Raw genomic sequence first — 23,002 nt, 5'->3', positions numbered from 1 at the left:
CCACTCAATGTGATCGGTCCACAAGCAAAAGAAAGTAATAGCTTCCCGTCTAATCAATCTTGATTGTGATCATATCATTTATGTAACTATTTAGGAGGTTAACGGTGGTAACCAAAAGCATTGTAATTTTACAAGGGATCACCAACGGCAAAGGGAATGACACTAAAACATATGCAAATATAGACACTAGACACCCTTTTTGTACTTAGGATTAGCTTTGTTTTATTGTGAGCTCGAAGGCAAGGGTTATTGTACTCAATAATCTTTCTAGAGGTACTCTTTGGTGCTTGAATCCCCTTTGTGGTATTCTTTTGTAATTTGTGTATTCAAATTGTCGAAGTGTTTTTTTCAAAATCGTTAATATTTTAATCATAGACATTAATTCTTGAACAACAAACTAAACCACATTAAAAATATTTTGTGTCTTACTTTTTTTCATTTGTTTGAATTTAACTACTTCCACTGTAACCAAATTTACAAATAACTCTGACAAAAATATCTTTAACAACATCTAGAGATCCTGCAAATGCAACATTATGCAGTAGACAAAAATATATTCACCTTCTTTTATTTAATATTAAAATTTTCATGTCATCTTATCCATCGACTAGAAACTTTGAAACCATTCAGAATGCTGGTGCTTTTCAAAACGTACTGTTTTTGTGTTGAGTAGAGAGATAGGTACTTCATTTAGGAATCGCAATTTGGGCTCGACTTTAGAGGTCCCGACCCTCCCTGACCCTAATAGAGAGAGGATTTTTCAATAGAAACAGGAAAGGGGACGGGGACAAAGATGAAAAAAATCTTCGCAATCGGGGGCGGGTTGGGGATAGGGATACATGTGTCCCCTCTCCGCCCCTTCCCCTCCTCGCCCCCATCCCCGTCCCTTTATATTAATATATTTATTTAAAATACTAATATATTTTTTATAGTTTTAAATTATTTATGTTTTTTAAATTTATTTAGGTTTTTGTTGTATATATTAAAGTAGTTAATATATTATATTTGTGATATTTGAAATAATGAGTTAATTTTAATTTTACTTAATTATATTATTTAATATATTTATATTGTATTTAGAAAGTATGAGAAAGAGATTTTTTCTGACGAGGATGGAGAAGAGATGGGGAGAGGATTTTTCTTTGCTGAGAGGAGATGATAAATCATTTTCATCTCCGTAGCAGAGACGAGCCAAAGACGGAGATTGATATCTCCTACAAGGATAGAGAAGGAGATTGAAATCCACTCCTTGCCCCTCTCCGTTGCTATCCCTAACTTCATTGTCCACTTCTGCTCATTGTGACAATTGAATAGGACCAGAAAGAGACCTGCTTTCTTGACTATGGCCATTCACCGAAATATTCATTATTTTTTACTTATTCGACTGTATATCTACCCTATGCAAATAAAGGACAAACGAGTTATCGATGTAATTAATGATTTATCAATTCCGCATTAATTATAGCCACATTAATTGAAAGTCATTTCCTTTTGATATAGATTCAGCTACCTAGATGAATTTATCTTGGATTGGATTCATTGTATTAAACTAAGATAATATTTCCATATTCATCGACATTTATTTATATAATAGATTATCTTCACTAGAACATTATTTTTAATGAAAATCCAAAATGTGGATGCCAACTTTGCATATAAAAAAAATATTTTTAGTGTACATTATAAAAATTTTCAGAGTGATGGAAAACTACAATTGTACATCACACAAGAACTAGAATTTTAGTATAATATAAATCTAACCTATAATATTCATTCTATTTCCAAATTATGAAACTATTGGTTTGATTATATATACCTATTTTGAATATAAAAATGAATCACACTTATGTGTATAATCACGAAATTAAGTAGTATTTTATCGTTATTTCAAAATTATCTAATCACATAATGATACATATTAAATATACACCTATTTGTATACTCAAAATGAGTACGTATAGTTTTATTGGTAAAATTAATGTTGATTTCGTTTCTCAATTTGTCATTTATTTCCATACATAGTGATCATGCGGTGGAAAGTCCCGTATGTATACTATATTTATACATTTTCTTTCTCTTGTGTGTGGAGAGTGTAAACACAATTTTTCATCATTAACTAGTATACACAATTTAAAAATCTTATGTAAGATAAATTACAATAACAACAATTATTGTTTGAGTAGACTCAAATAAATTTGTTACAACTATGTAAAAATAAACATGGAAATGAATAGAAACAAGGGAAAGAAAGAGATGTGCCACCAAAGTTTTTATGTATTCAAACTGGTGATCATAATGTCTATATTCATAATGTTTCGCTGATTTTTTTATGTAGTGCAAGAATAATACTCTTCTTCCTTTCTTATTTTTTTTTTCTCCTCATTCTCTTTTCCCATTTCCTCTTCTTTTATATACAAATTTTATTGGAGGGACAAAGGTTATTTAAGTCCTCCTTTTTCTCTCGACAATGACCTATGATTTTGAATTTAAATAGATAGTGTTGTTTCTATATTGACGACATAACTTTTATATGAAAGTTAATGTTTTTACTAGATAAACATTACAAAAATGTTGTTGCTTGAAATCCGAATTGGGATAATCTTGAAGGCTTCAAGTTGAGGAGTTGATTAGTGAGTATTCATTGTCCGCTACATCCAATTGTATTTGAGGGTTATTTTTGTACAACTCATTTTTTACCGTATAAAATTTGTTCCCCAGTTCTTGGAGTTTGTAAAGGATCTCAAGAACTATAAAAAATTTATTGCCAAAAAAAAAAGATTGTTGCTATATGGAGAACTTACAATATCTTTCTTGATGATGTAAGTTGACATTATTATAATCTCGTATGTGTTAAGTGGTGTATCAATCATTTTGCATCACTTGTTGAAGACGATTGGAAGTGTGTTGTTTGCATCATAAGAAGCTCAACACATGTTTCATTATTATTTGAACAGTCACAATGGATGTTCTTTGACTATAAAAGGAGTTTTAGGTGTAGGTCTTTAATAAGTTTTTCATCTAGATACTTAATAAATTGTCTATAACTTATTTCTTCTTGAGTTTGATGAATAAGGAAAATTAAGAGTTTGATGCTTCTATAGAATAAGATAATGTAACGAATGACCATTTAGATGATATCCTAAATTGGGCATCTACCTTAAGAAGGTAGTTAACATACTTCACATTAGCTCTGTCAAACATTTGAAACAAGGATATCACACTCTCCACTACCTTGTACAAATAGCAATGGGGAGCAGTGGGGTCAAATACCCTATTCTTTACCCCTATCCTCAACCCTGATTCATCTCTATTATAAGGATAACAAAGATTTTCTATCTCTGTACTCGCAACGAAAAATTTTCTCTTTGTACCTTTTAAACACAACATAAACATATTAACTAATAAAATTAATTAAAATTAAAACCAACCTATTTTAAATGTCACAAATAACATATATTAACCACTTTGATATACATAACAAAAAAATAAATAAATTTGAAAAACATAAATAATCAAAAACTATAAAGATACAATAGTATCTTAAATAAAGATATAATATAAAATAATAGGGACAAAAATAGAGGTGGGCAAGTACATATGTATCCTTGACCCTAGCTCATCCTTGATTATGAGAATATTTTTTATCCTCATTCTCATCTCTTTCCTCATTTCTATCAAGGAATCTCCTCCCTGTTAAAGTAGTGACTTTAAATTTGGGTCAAAATTGTCATCTCACTATTGCCTTGAGCCATTCTTCAACTGTATATGGATAACTTGTACCTAAAAACTTTAAAGGCTAGTGCATGCCTACAAAATCATATATCCAGTGGAGTTGGGTTTGGCCTACAATTGGAGTAATCTCTCTAGTGCAACATGCACTAGTGGTGCCATTACCGGCACACTCATGCTACTTGGAGTGCGAACTATGTTTCTTATGTTGATGGTATTGAATCCTATATAGGAGGTCAAGGTAGTTGTCCCTTTGTTTTATGCCTGTTATGGGTTGGTAGCTGAAAGATTTTTATTAAACCTCTTGGTTCTCCTCATAATGATAATATAAAACCCACATATATTATCTTATAAGCATAACTTAGTAGGTAATAACTTTAAACTTACTTACAACGATTGACTAGTGAGTGTGATCAGCATAGCAAAAGGGACTTATCTTAATTTTGCTTGAGTTAACTATACACATTTGGACATTTTTTAGGTACCAAAATCATGCTTTGATACTAACTTGTAACACTCATTTCCAAAAGTATTATCCTTTGAAGAGAAATGCTTCTACTCTTGTCTAATTAAGTATGATAAACTTAAACTATTTTAGCATACATAAAACTTCACATATAAATTACCAAGAATATCCTTAATTATAACTATCAACAAGAGGAACATCAAAAGATGTCTTTAATTACATAATAGCCAAATATAAATAACATCTAGTGTATAGTAATGAAAACATGATTCGATTGTCAACAACTCATAATATAAACATAAAATATATATATAATCAAAATGACAATATTACCCTCAAGTTGTCTTATCTCGCTAACCCACCCTATCACAATCATCATCCTCACTTGTTACCTCAAAACAAAAAAGGAATGAAGAGTGAGTGATAAGTCACTCAGTTAGTAGGAGAACTTGATCCTACACATTTATAACATGTCCTTTTATATAATTAAACTCTTATTTCATCTGAACTTGATCATTTGAAGTACACCTTAGGACTCAAAACTTTAATGACCTAAAGTCCTCTCCTTGACTTAATTATTAAGGGAACGCCTTCAATCCCTAATAAGTGATGACACTTTATAGATAATGCATGTAAAATATTGGGGTGACCATTTCCTAATATTCAACAACAAACTAACAAAAGTGTATTTACTTTTCCTTACGTTTCGACAACCATTATTATATCATTATTCATAATTATTGTATGTGTTTTCTGCAATATAAAAGGAGAAAAACTCCATGGCCTAGGCTTCCATGCTAACCAAAAAATAGAAAGCTTTCATTAACACTAAGAGGGGCATTTGGTTCTAGGAATGTTTTATTATTAAAACTAAAAGATTACCTTGAAGATAGATTACCTTAAAGATTATTGAGTATAAATTATTACTATGTTTAATTAAAGGTAATAAAAGAATACTAGTATATTTTTTTACTTAAATATCATTAGGTATAATTATTGTAAAATATTTTTTTATGTTAGCTGTTATATTAATTGAAAATAAAATTATTTTTGCTCTAAAAAAATTAATAAATAAATTATAGATTATAATAAAATCAAGATTATCTTTGTAATCTTTTAATACCTAAGATAGGGGTGGTAATCAGATTACCTCTTATATTACATGTCATATCATCATTGGTAATAAAAGATTACTATAATTTATTTTTACTTATAAACCAAACAAAATAATGTAAATAATAAAAGATAAATTATCAAAGTAATCTTTAATCCCCCTCAACCAAACACATCCTAAGAATTTAAGACAATCTCATACGTATGTCCATAGATACTTAGTATTCTGTCAGACTATATGAATTTTAGAGTATCTTTGAACATTTCAAAACACTGCAAATAAACTAAATAAAAGGTCTACCAATATGAGTTTTCATTTAACATGAAATTCATCGACCAACTAACTACTTGAAGAAAACATATAAATTGAGAATATATTTGACATAGATTAATATCTGGAGATATGTAGTGCTGTTTTCAAGCATAATGTTCATCATGGGTATTTACATTCCTGTCCTAAGGAATGAAAAAATATAAAAATCATCCCCACCAAATTATGCCATTAGAAAATTTGATTCCTTTCCTCCCACCTATGCAGCATTTTTTATTAATCAGGGTTTTTTCTGAGCTTCAATCGTGAGAACTGAGTATTTATTTCATGGCCATGCCAAGTACATAGTATGGTTACATAATGCAGCCATCAGAATTATGGTGGCTCGACATGTGCTCAGCTATAGTCAGATTTGAAGTTGGTAAAGAGACCCGGGAGGCAAGAAGGCTATGGAACAAATTGCATAAGCCAACCGACTAAAACAATTAAGAATAACCAAATGAAAACTGACCCACATTGCCGGCAATGAAGAGGCTGGTTTATTCCTTGAACCAGTCTTTGACTGCAAAATATGAATAAAAAAAAGGTGATGGATACTGGGATTAGACAATTGTTCGCTGTTGGTTTCAAGTGTGTTTAGGAGTAGATGGGTTTGAATCTGTTAGATAGTTACAACGTTTAGAGAAAATAACCTTCAAGGAAATATTGATTAAGGCTTTATATAATATAATTTTCTAAGGATAGTTACATCTCAAATGAATTTCAAACCCTTATATATTCCAACCATCCACATTGATTCTGTCGCTCAACCGAGTGGAAGCCGCTCCTTTGAGAAGAAATGACACTACTCCAAGACTCCTTCCTGCTGGAGGAGGGCCTTGCCTTGGTTCTCCTCTTCTTCATAACACGTTTTTTCGTTCATTCTCTCTTCAGGAAATCAAGACCCCCGCTCCCTCCAGGACCACAGGGGTTTCCCATCGTCGGCGCCCTCCCCCTCATAGGCAGCCAGCCCCATGTCGGCTTCGCCAAAATGGCCAAAAAGTACGGCCCAATCATGTATCTGAAATTCGGAAGCCAAGACATGGTGGTGGCCTCAACCCCGGAAGCCGCTAAAGCCTTCCTCAAAACCCAGGATCTCAATTTCTCAAACCGTCCAATCGATGCAGGCGTCCACCATATGGCCTATGACGGACAAGACATGGTTAACGCTGAATATGGACCCAGATGGACATTGCTGCGCAAAGTGTGTAATACTCATATGTTTGGCAGTAAAGCCATGGAAAATTGGGCACATTTTCGGGTGTCCGAGGTCGGCCTCATGCTTCAGGATTTGCTTGAGGCTAACCGGAAAGGCGAGCCCGTATTGATGCCTACAATGTTATCGTATCTTACGGCGAATGTGATCGGACAGGTGGTTCTCAGCCGTCGTGTTTTTGCAACAAACAGTTCGGAATCGGATGAGTTTAAGGTTCTGGTGGTGGAGATGATGAAATATGCAGCGGTTTTATTGGTGGGGGATATCATCCCGGCCTTGGGTTTCTTGGACAGAGGCACCCAGCAGAAAATGAAAAAATTACACAAACAAGTCGATTCCATGATAACGAAGATGATTGAGGAACATATTGCCACCAGTCATGAGCGCAAAGAACACCCTGATTTGCTTGACACTATTTTGACTTACGGAGACAAGCCAGACGACGAAAGACTTAGTAACGAAAACATCAAAGGACTCATCCTGGTATCTCTTAAACGCTTCTCTCTTCTTTTAGTTAGAGTTTTAATTGATTTGTAAATCAGCTCATGGACCGGAGGAGGAAGCGACAAGGAGGGGCAATTGCCCCCTTGGATCCATTAATATAAATTTGATTTTTTTTTATATTAGAATACATATTTAATATATATTATAATATAATTAAGTATTATTTTATAAAAATTCAAAATAGATAAAGATAATTTTATTATAATTTCTGACTAAGCGCATGACTCAACTAGACTATTCAAACTTGTGCCAGAACTTATTTGTGGCCGGCACGGATACATCATCGAGCATCATCGAATGGGCCCTGACGGAGATGTTGAAGAATCCAACCATTTTCAAAAAGGCACACGAGGAGATGGACAAAGTAATCGGCAGAGGCCGGAGGCTCGAAGAAGCTGACATCCCGAAGCTCCCATACTTACAAGCCATATGCAAAGAAACCTTAAGAAAACACCCCCCAACACCTCTCAATCTGCCTCGCCTCTCATCCGAAGATTGCATTGTAAACGGCTACTTCATCCCCAAAAACACTCGCCTCCAAGTAAACATCTGGGCAATCGGCCGCGACCCCGACGTGTGGAAGAACCCATTAGAGTTTGCACCAGAGCGGTTTTTGAGTGAAAAGAATAAGAAGATTGATCCTCGAGGAAACGACTTCGAGTTGATCCCATTTGGAGCTGGAAGAAGAATGTGTGCTGGAGTGAGAATGGGAATGGTTCAAGTTGAGTACGTTTTGGGAAGCTTAATTCATTCGTTTGACTGGAAATTACCAGAGGGAGTTAAAGAGTTAGACATGGAAGAAATTTTCGGCCTCACACTGCAAAAAGCTGTGCCTCTTTCGGCTATGGTTTCCCCAAGACTTGCCTCGGGTGCCTATGTTTAACAACAGATAATCAAGCTCCTAAATTTGCCAGAAATGGCTGGTCTTTTCATATTTGCCATAAGAGCTGCAACAATTTCTTTTTTTTTTTTACAGAGTAATTTGTATTTGGTTGTAATCAGCGTCGTATTCCCAGCTAAAATAATGAGAGAGATAAAAAGTTGTATTCGTTTGCTTCTCAATTTTGTATTTAGTATAGCTCGTAGATAGGAAATATAAGAACAAGAAAAAAATGATATATAAATTATACAAGTATAATATCGTAAATAATAAAAAATATGTTTATAAAAAAATATTCTTAAAATTTGCATACGAAAAAAGTACGAAACATATATATACAAGTTTAATAATATATCATTAATAATACGTTTTTAAAAATACGATAATATCATGATAATTTTAATACTTTTCACAAATCTTCTATTAAAAATCGATATAACAATTCAAATATAAAATATTTAATTATTATTAAACCTAATATAACTTAATACATAATCAAAATTCTTTGTATAATAAATAACGTATCAATCAGTTGAAAAAATCAAACAAATTAATCAGTTTTAGATTTTAGACTTCAAAATCAAAATGAATCTTTGTACCAGTCATAGGGGAGAAAAAAACACAATTATGACTAAATAATTAAACACAATTTTTTTAAAATGACAATGATATTTTTGTAAATAATTAAAAATAAAAAAGACAATTTTACGCTTTAAGTTTAACCAAAAATTCAAAATACGTATTTAATACGTTTTGGGTTTAAAAATTCTTTTAAATATGTTTAATATACAAATAATACAGAAACGTGAATACTACGTATGTTTACTAACTAAGGACTAAGGTGGTATGGAGTATCAAACAATCAACAAGAATATGAGTTATTCCTTATCTTACAAAAATACTTTCACACCCTTTACCCTACCTTTCATGTCACAAAGTTTAATTCTTATGTGCTTATTCAAATATTATAGTCATAAAATTTAAATGATTTGGAAACTAAAATTTAAATGAAAAACACAACTTTCTTCTGTATTAAATTCGATCGTGATTTTATCTCCAACATAATTTATTAGAAAGTTATTATTTGAATTTTAATTCTGAACAAGATTGTAAGTTGTAACACTCTCTCTAATACTTATTCTAAGAAGACTTTTCAACATGATTCATATATTTTATTTATTTTTATAAGTATACAAATTCAAGGATGATGAAGCTAATGGGAGAATATCAAGATTTGAATTAATGATGGGTGGGAGGTAATTAGTTTCCAAGTCCGCATTTTAATTTTTATCTACTCAATCATATGCTATTTAGATTATTTTTGTGCATAGATACATCATTTAGAATTCTCACGTGTCCCTTTTGGCTATGATTAATCCTTGGCTTGCTCCAAATGCTTATGTTTCTTGAGTGAACCCTTAGCCTTTCAGGGCTGATCCATCCTTGCTTTGTAAATTTTAAGGTTAATAAAACTATATGTATATATTTTTTATATAATTTAAATATATAGATGATATATTATTATATTATTTTTTATTTAATTTATGTTTTAAATATATTATTTCAAAATTTTAAACTCAAAATATATTAAATACGTATTTTATATATTTCTTGTATTAAACATATATTTTTACTGTTTTTTATATTTTCTGTTTTTTATAAATTTATTAAAATACAAAAGTATCTTTTATATTTTCAATTAATTACAATAATATCATAATTATATAAAACAAAAAAACCTAATTTTTTGTCATCAAATCTCTAACTTTTTTCGATAATTTTTAGTAATGAGTGAATTTTAAGGCCAAAGGACTATTTCCCACCCAAAGTATACGCATTTCTTAAGTTTCCCCACATTAACTATGAAAATCCCATTTACCCACTCAGGGGTTGTTAAAATTAACTGAGTCCGTTAGTTATATCATTTCCCCCCCCCCCAAACCCTAAAAACTAATATTTCACCCCCAACCCAAGTTTTAAAAAACAGCATTTTCCCCCTAGGATTTCCAATTTTCAGAGTGCATTTTTCCAATGGCGTTTCTTCCTCTCCGGCGACCTCTAGGCGACGGCTCTTACTCTTGAGCACAGTCTTCTTCCGACAGCTCTCCTAGGAGCGGTGATCGACGAAGACGACTTGTCTTCGTCCAGAGACGAAGACTCCTCATCGACGAAGAGTTTTCGTCGTCGACGAAGACCTCGTTTTCATCTCGACGAAGACGACTTGTTTTCGTCGATCACCTCTCCTAGGAGAGCCGCCGAAAGAAAACCGTGCCGGAGAGGAAGAGCAATGGCCTGGAGGTCGCCGGAGAGGAAGAAACTCCACCGAAAAAATACACTATGAAAACTGGAAACCCTAGGGGGGAAAATGCTATTTTTTAAAACTTGGGTTGGGGTGAAATTATTATTTTTAGGGTTTAGGGGGGGAAATAAATTAAATTTAAGTTTATTTTTTATAATACAGACAAAATAACAATTTTACCCTTGAAACCGTTAGTTTTAACTATGCACGGGTGGGTAAATTGGATTTTCAAAGTTAACGGGGGGAAACTTGAGAAATACGCATACCGTAGGTGGGAAATAGTCCTTTGGCCAAATTTTAATTACATATTATATTATATTAAATTTAATAGCTAATTAGATATTTTATATTTAAATTGTTAACTCATCAAAAATATTAAAATTATTATTGATATTGTTGTATTTTTAGAAACATATTATTGATGATGTGTCGTATTAAACTCATATATATACGTTTCATATCTTTTCCATATCCTAATTTTATGATCTTTTTTTATAAACATATTTTTTCATCATTTATCATATTATATCCGTAAAATTCCCATACCATTTTTTTTCCTATTCTCATATTTACTAATTAGGTCAATAATTACTATTTAACCACCAACTTGACATTATTTTAATATTGGATCGTCTCACCATATTAGTAGAAGTTAATAAGTAGAGCAACGCTATGTATATATATTTTTAGTACAAAATTTAGGTATATAAATGATATGTCATCACGTGATTGAATATTATTTTATCATTAATTTAAAATTATTTAATCATATGATAATATCTTATATATATTTAAATTATATACTAAAAATATATGTGATCTTCGGTTTTATTATTATATAATATCTTACCAATATGTGTATCAACGTAAAATTGCAGACTCATAATGTAAAGTCCGTAATGTAATCTTGCCATGATGAATAATAATTGTGCCGTATAAACCCATAAATGTATGGGTGATTTATTATCTACATTACAGAATTAGTAAAACATAAGATTAAACTCTTTACAATCATGATAAAATAAGAATAAATAAATTTTTTAAAAAAATATTATACCTAACCAGCAAACAACAACAACAAATCATGCTTAATTTATAAATGAACCCTAAAAGACTGCCAATAATCTCAGTGTTTAGCCATCTCCCAATCCAGGCCTCGGAAAATTTACATGAGCATCTATGCATACTATCGATAAATATTTTCTAAAGTACATTTTTCCCATCACACACCATTGTTACTCATTCATGTTAAACAAACAGAGACTCACGCCGTTTCTTTGGATTTATGTCATTTCCTTTTCTCATCATCGCTACAAATTCTTCGTAGTTGATCCGATCATCCTACGACATAAAGCATTTAAGTCAATTTTATTTTAATAAAAAAATCTTATTTGAGTTGAATCACTTTTTTATGGTCCTTTGCCACTTAAATTGTCTTTTACGAGGCATCAATTCGGTTCTTTTGAAACACTAAAACAATTAATTTGTGATGCTTACATTATCACTGTCAACTTCAGAAATGATTTCCTTGATGTCTCTTCCATCACTCATGCCATATTCTCGGAGAACTTGTTCTAGTTCTTCAGTGGTGATGTACCTATATGTGTATCATAATAACAATTATGATGGTAATTAAGGTAATTAAACTACAATTTGAAGTTATAAATTATGAAATTAGCTATATATATTCACCCGCTGTTGTCTTTGTCAAAATGTTGGAAGGCTGTATAAAGATGTTCTTCTCTATCCATTCGGTTGAGGTGCATTGTTGCAGTGATGAATTCTTCGTAGTCGATGGTACCGTTACCATCTGCATCGGCCTATTATTTATTTTTCATGAAACAGAAAGGAAATTAAAGTAATTAATTGGGTTAATTATAATCACTAATTACTAGCTAATTCTCACAAAATCACAATGGACTTACAGCTTCCATCAATTGTTGAACTTCATATTCAGAAAGCTTAGTTCCTTGCTTAGCAAGTCCATGTTTCAATTCTTCAAGTGTAATAGTCCCACTGTTATCAGTGTCTATGCCCTTGAACATCTCCTTCAGCCCCATGATCTCCTCTTCTGATAGACATCCCGCGATGATCTGCCAGTTAAATTCAGATGAATTTTATCAATCTCAACCAATCAAATGCATCTTAATTTGGGTGGAATGTTAGTTAATTGAGTACCCTGAGAGCAACTTTCTTGAACTTGTTCATTGCCTTGAACTGTTTGAGCCTACTCAAAACTGCATTGTCAAGAGGAACATCTGGTGCCTCTCCATCCTCCTTGATCCATGGATGACCTTGTAAAAATAATGCACAATTTCATCAGCATAATGTTCTTACTTTCTAGCTGTTAAATTTTGTTATTGATTGTTGTCGTCGCGAAATTACCTAGAACTTGAATGGCAGTCAACCTCTGCTTGGGATCAGAATTGAGCATCTTCTTAACAAGATCCTTTGCTTGAGGTGAAATTGAAGGCCATGGGTCACTTGTAAAATCTATATGCCCACGCAATATTGCATTGAATATCCCATTTTCCGATTCTGCCGAAGGAAAACACCAAGTCGCCTTCCAATGAAAATTAAAAACAAATAAATTGGTTATAAATCAAGAACTGAAACATGATTTACCTGCCCAGAAAGGAGGAACACCACAAAGAAGAATGTACAACATGACCCCAATACTCCAAATATCAGCTTCAGGTCCATATTTCCTCTTCAGAACTTCAGGTGCAATGTAATATGCACTGCCCACAATATCCTTGAATACTTCCCCTGTTAATGTATAAAAATAGCTGACGAGTCAGAATATTAATAAAATTACATACACAAATAAGAAAAATAAATGATAACATGTCACCAATTTCATTGTTTGTGTATACAGTATTACTCACCAGAATATATACAATTTATCGAATTCGGAGGTTATATACCTGGCTTGTAAAACACAGAGAGACCAAAATCGGTGGCCTTTAGAGGAGAATCCTCCTCCTTGTTGAGAAGGAGGAAATTTTCGGGTTTAAGATCTCGATGAATGACCCCCATGGAATGACAAGTATGTATAATTTGGACGATGGTCCTCAACAAGGAAGCAGCAGCACGTTCTGTGTAATGGCCCTTAGCAATAATCCTATCAAACAGCTCTCCTCCAGCACACAGCTCCATCACCAAATGAACTGATTGTTTGTCCTCGTAAGCCCCTCTGAGTTCCACAATATTCGGCTGGCCTGTTAAATGATGCATAATCTGAACTTCTCTTCTAACATCATCAATGTCTTCTTTATTAATAAGCTTCCTCTTCGCAATAGTTTTGCAAGCAAATTGTTCACCGGTTGCCTTATGCGTACACAAATGTGTAACGCCAAACTGCCCTCTCCCGAGCTCCTTTCCGATATTGTACGTAGATTTTATTTCTTCCATCGGCCGGCCTAAGACAGGTCCGAGAGGACCGCCACCTCCCCCGCCGCCAGTACCTTTATTGGGAGACTTGGAGGAAGAATTGGCGCCAGGATTTGTAGAATTCTGAGAAGTTTTGGGAGGAGCTGTGGAACTATCAGCATGGTGATTAGATAAGCCTTTGTCCTTTCCATCATCATCAGCCTTACTCTGAGAGCAACAATTGCCCATATTAATCGGTAAAGGATTAAAGATGAAAGGATTATATTAATTAAAAATGATGGTGATGGGATTGTTTCAGAGATGGACTAACATAATTTTTTTCTTGTTTTTTGTACAAATGTTTCTATTTTGTTTCCTTATGGAGGTTGACGAAAGTGTTCTAAAGAGAAAGAAAGACATGTATAGAGAGAGAAAAGAAAGAGGAGGATTAAGAAACAGGTTGGATTTTTGGTGTAGAAATTGGGATAATGAGGAATTTTAGGACAGAATTCTTGTTGAAAGGGTCAGGCAATCTGATGGGAAGTAATTGATTTGTGTTTTGAGACATGGGTTGAGAGGATTTTCCGGGAAGATTTTAAACCTGTTTGTGATTTTCGTATTAACATAGTAAGATATAATTTTAGTTGTGCATTAGCCAAAACATAAACTGTTTATTCACAACCGTCTAATTCTAATTTTACAAGTACTTGTTTATGAAAGTGAACCATCCAAGTTTGTATAAAATAAAGGTCTCAACACAAACAAGTTAAAATGTTTGCCACAATCATATCTTATAGTACTTCTACTAGGTTAAATTGTTTTAGAAAATTATAAAATTATGTATACATATTTTGAGTACATAAATAGATATACATTTAATCCGATATTACTTGAGTGATTCTGAATCAATAATAAAATAACATTCAATCACATGATGATATATTATGTGTGTATCTATTTATGTACACATAATATTGTGTTTTGGAAAATGAGTATATCAAATAAATTATTTTGAATAATGCTATATGCACAACTTTATACACAAACAACAATGTATCATCGTATAATTAGATAGTTAAAAATTAAAGATAAAATAAAACTTAATCATATAATAACATAACATTACTTGTATACAAAATTATATACAAAAATTATACACCTAATTTTATTAAATTATTTATCTCACATATGAATAATATTATATATACACACTTTTTAAGAATAGATAATATATTATTATATAATTAAATATTATTTTTTTCTTCATTCAAAATCAATCAAATTACATGATCGCAGTGGCACTCATAGTTTTATTGAATTTCATATAATGTAACTTGTATCAAAAGCTACACAATTGGGTTATGAGCTTCTGAAAAGCATGGCTCATTACTATCATACACTAAAACTAACACACTTGCTGCATAAAAGAGACAATACAACACACATGGTTGGATTTATCAAATTGTTCAATTACTGATAATCAACGTACCATCTCAATCAATAATAATTCATCGGTCACTCTGTCTAAATCTCGATACAAAATAAAATGCATGGTTAACAAGGCTGATAAGTTTACAATATATTTCTTTATTCTCCCAACAATTAAATCTGAGCTTCTCCCCTTGTACCCATCTCTCAGTCTCATTCAATCCAATCTCTTTCAACCTCTATGAATCTGAGGTTAATCTTTCCTCACTCCATTTAATTCAATACCAACAATTTCAATCTCTATCAACCCTTGAAGTTCAGAACACTGTTTACCATGTAGGAATGTTGCATAGAAAGAGGACCCGATCCGTTGCACATGGTTCTCAAGTAACTAGTATTGTAAGACATCTATTGGGGGATCAGAAAAGTTGTTGTGTCAATACGTAGGGATTGATGGATCAGCCCTGGTAGCATATGCGTGTATTCCTCCTGATAAATTAAATACTCTCCTAAAACCCTGATAGTCATCAACAAATAACCAAGATAAAAGGTCAGAACTACATTGAAAACACTCAGAAAAAATTATATATAATGTCACAACAGTATAGCAATTCACTTTAATCTATGTACTATTTAACTGTTGGTTGGAAATGTTTCCAGCATGTCAACTATAAGTTAAAAAAAGAGTATGATGATAAGATGACAAATTACAAGAAGGCAATTGTCGTTACAGAGATGTATACATGTGTGCAATGATATGTCATAAAACAACCAAGTAAAACTAGGAAGATATTAAGGCACAAGGGAGGATTGCAAAAATATAAATGATGCACTAAGGAAATATTGAAATTTAACATTGAAATATATAGTCATTTTTCCGAGATAGCATTTTCCATGTACACGCAAACAAGCATGTTTTATTTTTCCTGGAAATGAATCAATAAATGGAAAAGGCTTTACCTGTGTCTGCAACCATTTGGAAACCTGCAATGACCGCATGCCATGATGACACTGCACATAACATGTATTTTAGCACTATAAAATAATGGCAATGTAGGGAAGGGGATAAAATTGAAAAGTGATTATTTTATCAATGAAAAGATAAAATCAAAAGAAAAAATTACAAATTGAGTAGCATTAAAACTTACAAGGCAGAAAATAATTAAGATAAATCATGAAGAAGATAAGACTTCATTACAACATAGGAGGATTTGGGGGCAAGGAGGACAAAATTTCTTAGCCATAAAAAACACCTAATGCAATTTTCAGAGAATTCTCTTGACACTGACAACAAATACAAGAGCAATAGAGGGAAAGAAAATGTTTAAAATCCTTCATCAAATTAATGACAGTTCTTTCCAGTCAAATATGAAAGAGAAAATTGAGAACAACTTAGGCCCAAGATGAAAGAAAATATAAATTTATTACCCAACATTAAGCCATTCTCTTTGCTAATGACAAAACTGAAAATCTTTGAACACTGATAAAAATTTTACACACCATTACATATGTATCCTTCTGAGGGTCAAACTTGGTAGTTATATCTGGTCCCCAGGTCCCAAACTGGCGGAGAGGAAGAACTTTAAAGCCTGGCAAAGAAGCTCGAGCACTGTCATATGAGAAAGATCAAAAAGTGGTGAACACAAAAATACAGAAACAATCAAGATGGAAAATGATTAGAAATTATGAAAAACGCAGCGAACCATACAAACAAGCAAATTGTACAAAGCCATTATTCCCACAGAGAAATGTGTAAGCAAAGATATAGCCCCTTTTAGAGAAACATGTTAGTTACATCAAGTTGCCAATATGTAGCTTACTTCCAAAAAAAAGATTCACCCCTAGATTTGCGCATAAACTTCCAGACAAACAACTATTGATTATAACTGATGATCATTGTGGAATAAGATCATTCTTTTTGCAGACACAATCATCAATTGCATATTTCCTAGGTTACTCCCCTTTTTCTCACAGAAAATAATTTTCATTATGAACTAGAGAAATAGTTAATCTGAGTTAAAGTTCAGCAAACTAGGCTGGAGAATCAAAATGTAATAAAAAAAGCATACACTTCATCAGGTTCTCGAACATCAATCAACTGTGCCTCTTCAAGGAAATCCGGATCTTGCATTTTAACATGAAATTCATCAGGCTGAATGTCTTGAAGAGATGATTCTTCCCTGTCAGTAAAAATGAAAGATGCAAAAAGACATTAGCACAGACAAAGCAAGAGCTAGCATCTGCATCATTTCATTAAGCACTAATAAGTTATCTCTTGATGCAAACGCTTAAGATATCAAACATCAATAACAATATTCAACCAAGATTCTAAGGCATACCTCTCAGATAAAACTTGCAACAAGTGCCATCCAAATTGAGTTTTTACCCTTGCAACTTTGTTCAAAGGCGAACTAAACGCAACCTCCTCAAATTCAGGGACCTGGATGAATTTACAATGTAAGAACTGTCATGTGTCAACCATATTGAAAACTAAGATAACCCCATGAACTAGTGAGCAAGTATCTAGATGCTCAAATTAGTGCAATTCACATTTACAGTTGAAAATGAAAAGATTTGATGGGTGTCCATATGTTTCCTCTATGTAGATGTTCTTTGCAATCCAAAGATCTAGACCTAGAAGACAAAGGCAAACATTAGGAATGCTGTATCATTGAGGAAATATTGCTCAATTAATACAGTTATCACATAGACCAGGATATGCAACATTCACCTATATCCTGCAATCCATAATTAGCAGAGTCCCACTCAAAGAAAAAGAATTTTTGTCTTCATATGGTACCGAAATCAACAAAATAATTACTATTTTTCTAGTACCACATCTTACACTAGCATACTCAGTCCTCCTTAGAGCATTTCAAACCGGCTAAATAGAGTTTGGCTGCTACTAGAACAAAAAAGCCTTTACTTGAAATTGAAGTGGTTTAGTACAGCTCACAACAGCAGTCAATCAAGAAACTTACTTGAGCTTCAATGCTCTATGCATGCTATATAATCTTAAAAACTTTCAGCAGTTCGTGCAATATAAGTGTGTGTGTTAATAATATTCCCCATGTGTTAAATGAAGAAAGAAGATTGTACAATAATGTTCAAAATTATAAAAGTGCAATTTAATCTTAAAAGCTATAGTAGATTGTGCAATAATAGGGAGTGTGTCACTACCACTTTCATTGCATGAATCAAAGAAAGATTGTCTAGGAATCATATCAAAATGAATTGTCTAATCATCAAGATTCTTTATATACAGCCACCAACAAAGCAACAAATTGAAAAGAAAAATTCTCTCATTTACCATTTGCCCCTTTCTCACCCAACCAAGCATTCCCCCCTCTTGCTTAGATGGACAAACTGAGTATTCAACAGCAAGATCACTTAAATCCTCTCCTTCGTGAAATAAAAAGATAAACCAAAAAAAAAAAAAATCAGTATAGGAATAAACAAGAAAAAATCCAGAAACAAAACATCTGAAAAAAATATATATATATATATATATATATATATATATATATATATATATATATATATATATATATATATATATATATATATATATATATATTATCTCACTTTGCATTTGACTTATGCATCTGTGCACGTCTTTTTATCACTTATACAACTGAACTTTCATTTTTTTTTTTTCCCTTATTATCTTAACTAAGTCATAAATTTTCATTTCGAGTCACTTAAAAGAACCGATTATCACCTTCAGCAATCCTCCGCTGAAGATCCAATAAAAGCTTGAGGTCATCTTCTTTAACAAGCAAGTGCTGCACCAAAATTTCTTTACCACCTTCAGAGCCACTACTTCCACCACTAAACGAAGCTGAAATGCGACAAAACCCACTGAACAAAAAATCAAAACCATAAATGGGTTTTGACAGAAGGGCAAAAGCATTACCTTTAGCGCATGGAAAACGACCTATCATAGGCTGGGGCCGTTTCACGCTCCGCAGTGAAGAGGGTTTGAGGGGTTTGGGGAGTAGGGTTCGGAAAGAAGAAAGTGTGGAGAGTTGGTGATAATTGAGAAATGAAGAAGAGAGATTGAGAGAGGGAAACAACGATTGTTTGAGAACAAAGAGCACTGGTGATGCTACTGGCGAAATATGAGTAGTTCTTATCATTGTTGCGGATTTAGTTTCGAGAGAGCCAGAGTGAGCGAAACTGTTGAGAGTTGAGGTTGAAGGTTCGATCGACTCGGGCGACTCACGGCGGAGATAAGCAGGCTGTGCACAAGTAGCTATTAAACAGAGCAATCAACGATTCGCACAAATGATAACGTATTAAATATTATTTTATTTTTAATTTTTAATTATTTAACCACATAATTACATATAAAATTATACATCTACTATAATTCTAAATAAAGATTTTAAAAAATAATTAGCTTATAAAATTGACATTTATTATATGAACAAAATAATTAGCATGGTGATAAATAGATTTAGCCTTGAGCCACAATGAAACCAAAAACCTGATAAAGGTAGAGAAGTTTATGTTAAAATCACTATTTTTTAAATTAAAATTGTTTTAAATGAGTTTAAAGGATGACCAAAAGACATTTTTTTTTTAAAACTTAAATATCTATTTATAAATAAATTTTTATTAAAAATTTTAATTAAAATTAGAGATAAAATTATCACTTAAGAAAAAAATTTTAAAAATTAAACTTTTACCACATTTTTTTCTTTTAATTTGAAAATCTTATAATTTTTTTTTTAAACTTTTCTTTAAAGTTTGAAAAGTAGTAATTTACCCCTAGGATTCTCTCTCCTCTTCGACAACTGATTTTTTTTTATTGTCAATCATCCTTCCCTCTTTCTTCTCCCTTGGCCATTGCCTCTTTCTCTCTATCTCTCTCTCTCACACACACACATATATTTCATGTCTAGTTTTTGGTCTATTATATCTGGATATATATCAATCTTTTACTTTTTGTTATATCAACTATAATTTCCTTGGGCCTATATACATAATCCACTATAAAAAAATAAAATCATTTTAAGTAGTTATCTCAGTGTACAAACAATTACATGTTTGTGATATGACATTATTTAATCTTTTGGACAATTGTGGCCATTATCTAAATAATAAAGTTGGAAATACTTACTATTATCTATTTTTGTTGCCCCTGTCTACCATGAGCATCGATCATGTAGACATTTGATTTCCCACCAAGATCAAGTTAACCTTATTACCTTGTATTGGAACATATTCTCTAAAGCATATTTGCTGGAAGCATCTTATAGCGCATCCTTATCATGAAATATATAATTAACTCAAAAACCTTTGCCTTCTCTGATAAAACCATCATCAATGGCCAAAGTCTGAAAGTTGGAAAAGGTTGTAGACAATGCACTGAGTCAAGATTTGTCACATACACATTAGCTAGAGTACCACTGTGGCAAATAGCCTTTTCATGCTCATCACTCCACCCGGCTTGGTGTTGCACCATCCATTCAACCCCAGCATGTGATTGAATAATTTTCTGTGTCTATGGCCACCCAAGTCTAAACATCTTCCTCTGATTTCTAAGAACTTGACTACATGAATGGCTTAAATTTGTTTCTTCTTTTCTTCATTAACCATCAATCACAGTAAAGATGGGATCATAAGAAAATCCTCAATCCAAAAATACTTTCACACCTGTGGAGTTAAAAAAAAGGTAATTTTGCTCTTTCTTATCCACATACAAATCACTTGACAAATTTTCACATAATTCAAGTCCAGGCACAAAAATGTCAAGATTTGGAATTATTGTGATTGACTGAGTTTCAACAGATGTGGAGTTGATGCAATTGAGACATGCTCACAAGCCATGAGGTCTTTTAATCAAGACTTAATTTCATCCACCCTTAAAAGCTCTGTTTAAAAGTATCAAAAACCTGGATTGTATATTAGTTTCCATAAATCATTTTGTCTAAATCTTTCCATTGCCAGTAGTAATTTCATTAGTTTCCATGAACAAGTTTTATGGCGAATACTGTAAAGGTAATTATATGTTTAAAGCAATAAAAGGTTACAGTCTAATATAACCAATTTTTTTTTTTTTTTAATAATTTGCGAAACTAAACCTCTGTTGAACCCTACAATTTGTATTAAGTGGGTCAAGCAAATTTTTCGAGACAGCTTTTTTTATCTTCTTCTTAATATGATTTACTGCCTTACACATCGAGGATCGATGAAGAATGAAAACTAGCTATATTATTTAACAAAAATTACGATTATAATCTCTTACTTGGATTACCGAAGGAACTAGCTTGCACCAGTTTCTGAGCTTGAAAGTGGCGATGCTAATGATCTTGATTATTAAATGTAATTTGGTAGCAGGAGAGGATGAGGCACTAGAAGAATTTACTCTTTGTGTCCAGGCATAAATGAGCAAGCCTATTACAAGGATGATTGCTCCTGCAACAAAACCAGTAGGAAGAGATGATGCAACACCAAGGCATGGCAGTGGCAATGTGAAGATGTATACTGATGTTGGCACTGCCATGTTGAAACCAGTGTAGTACGAGGGACTCATTTCTATCCTAGTACACACAAATTCTACCTTAGACACTTGTGTTCCAAATCTTGTTTTGACACCAATTATAACACCCCATTGCAAAAGTTCTGCCCTCCAAAGTGAAGTGTTATCTAATCTCATCTTAAACATGAATTAAAATAATAAAAACATTTAACCACATAAAATTATTTAAATTCCCTTTATAAAATCATTACGAAAGTAACACATCAAGTGTCAAAACATCAAACCAAAGAGAAAGAGTTGGGTGATAAAACACTAAATAAATAAGAGTATCGATTATACATTAATAAAATTTATATATATATATATATATATATATATATATATATATATATATAATCACTTCCAGATTCTATCTTGCATTCCACATCTCAAACTCTCTCGTCATCTAAGATTTGTCTATACCCTATCTCAAATGACTAGGAATGCTAATATGTACATAATATATATCTCGTCTATAGTGAAAGCAAATTTATCTCTCATTTTTCTAAATCATCATTCTATGTCAATTGGACTAAGTGAAGGCAAGGATTTGACACCCTAGTCGGGTGACTCATCTTAAAGGTTATCTATATCTTGGTTCGTCCTACTATGGTTTTCAATTGATAGATTCATAGTCCTAGCATATCATACCATAGACGCCAATCAACAAACTCTCTACTACCCGGCATGTCCTATACTAACCAAGAGATCCTCAATCATACCATACACAATAGTGGACACCAGTCAATGAATTATCTCATCACCTTAACTACGAGTATAAAACCTGTCATAAATGTCTTCTCACAATATCTTTCTAAAAAATACCCTAAATTACATGTTTCTATGGGTAACATCTTAACTCATATTTTATGGGAACTCTCTATCCCTCATATGCACTCTTCGGGTATCTAAGCCCCACATGTGTTCTACAAGATCCCTATGTCCTTAATTGTTACCCAGTCACCCAAAAATCATAATTTTCAACGTCTTATAATATATTTCATCTCAAAGATATGATTTCTAAGATTACTCTCTCAAGCTCATGAATCATTTTATATCAGGGCTCTATTTTTTAGTGTATATGCCTCTACCTTCATGCCCTATCTTATTCTCTCTCTAAGGCATATCTTGATACTTCAACATACCATCTATATCCCTT

The 23,002-nt window shown here is 32.5% G+C and overlaps 3 protein-coding genes across 3 annotated transcripts; 1 reads left to right on the top strand and 2 right to left on the bottom strand.

Moving 5' to 3' along the window:
- The first annotated feature begins 6,417 nt into the window (after positions 1 to 6,417).
- On the top strand, positions 6,418 to 8,221 carry LOC123205864 (flavonoid 3',5'-hydroxylase 1-like). The gene is made up of 2 exons (XM_044622910.1): positions 6,418 to 7,317; positions 7,592 to 8,221. Exons 1-2 carry the CDS (start codon positions 6,418 to 6,420, stop codon positions 8,219 to 8,221), a joined length of 1,530 nt encoding a protein of 509 aa, XP_044478845.1.
- A 3,517-nt stretch (positions 8,222 to 11,738) lies between these two features.
- Positions 11,739 to 14,284, bottom strand: LOC123205896 (calcium-dependent protein kinase 34-like). Its single transcript, XM_044622955.1, has 8 exons — positions 13,445 to 14,284; positions 13,143 to 13,286; positions 12,903 to 13,055; positions 12,696 to 12,811; positions 12,443 to 12,610; positions 12,210 to 12,337; positions 12,015 to 12,114; positions 11,739 to 11,858 (listed from the first exon to the last, which is right to left on the bottom strand). Exons 1-8 carry the CDS (start codon positions 14,136 to 14,138, stop codon positions 11,766 to 11,768), a joined length of 1,596 nt encoding a protein of 531 aa, XP_044478890.1. The 5' UTR covers positions 14,139 to 14,284; the 3' UTR covers positions 11,739 to 11,765.
- A 1,053-nt stretch (positions 14,285 to 15,337) lies between these two features.
- Positions 15,338 to 19,605, bottom strand: LOC123205897 (rhodanese-like/PpiC domain-containing protein 12, chloroplastic). Its single transcript, XM_044622956.1, has 8 exons — positions 19,234 to 19,605; positions 19,039 to 19,158; positions 18,628 to 18,719; positions 17,657 to 17,757; positions 17,387 to 17,497; positions 16,818 to 16,926; positions 16,278 to 16,328; positions 15,338 to 15,834 (listed from the first exon to the last, which is right to left on the bottom strand). The coding sequence occupies exons 1-8, from the start codon at positions 19,454 to 19,456 to the stop codon at positions 15,754 to 15,756; spliced, it is 888 nt and encodes a 295-aa protein (XP_044478891.1). The 5' UTR covers positions 19,457 to 19,605; the 3' UTR covers positions 15,338 to 15,753.
- Positions 19,606 to 23,002: the final 3,397 nt, after the last annotated feature.

The sequence above is a fragment of the Mangifera indica genome, unplaced genomic scaffold (assembly GCF_011075055.1).
Source record: "Mangifera indica cultivar Alphonso unplaced genomic scaffold, CATAS_Mindica_2.1 Un_0018, whole genome shotgun sequence".
NCBI lineage: Eukaryota > Viridiplantae > Streptophyta > Magnoliopsida > Sapindales > Anacardiaceae > Mangifera > Mangifera indica.
This window is presented reverse-complemented; position numbering and strand designations above follow the sequence as displayed.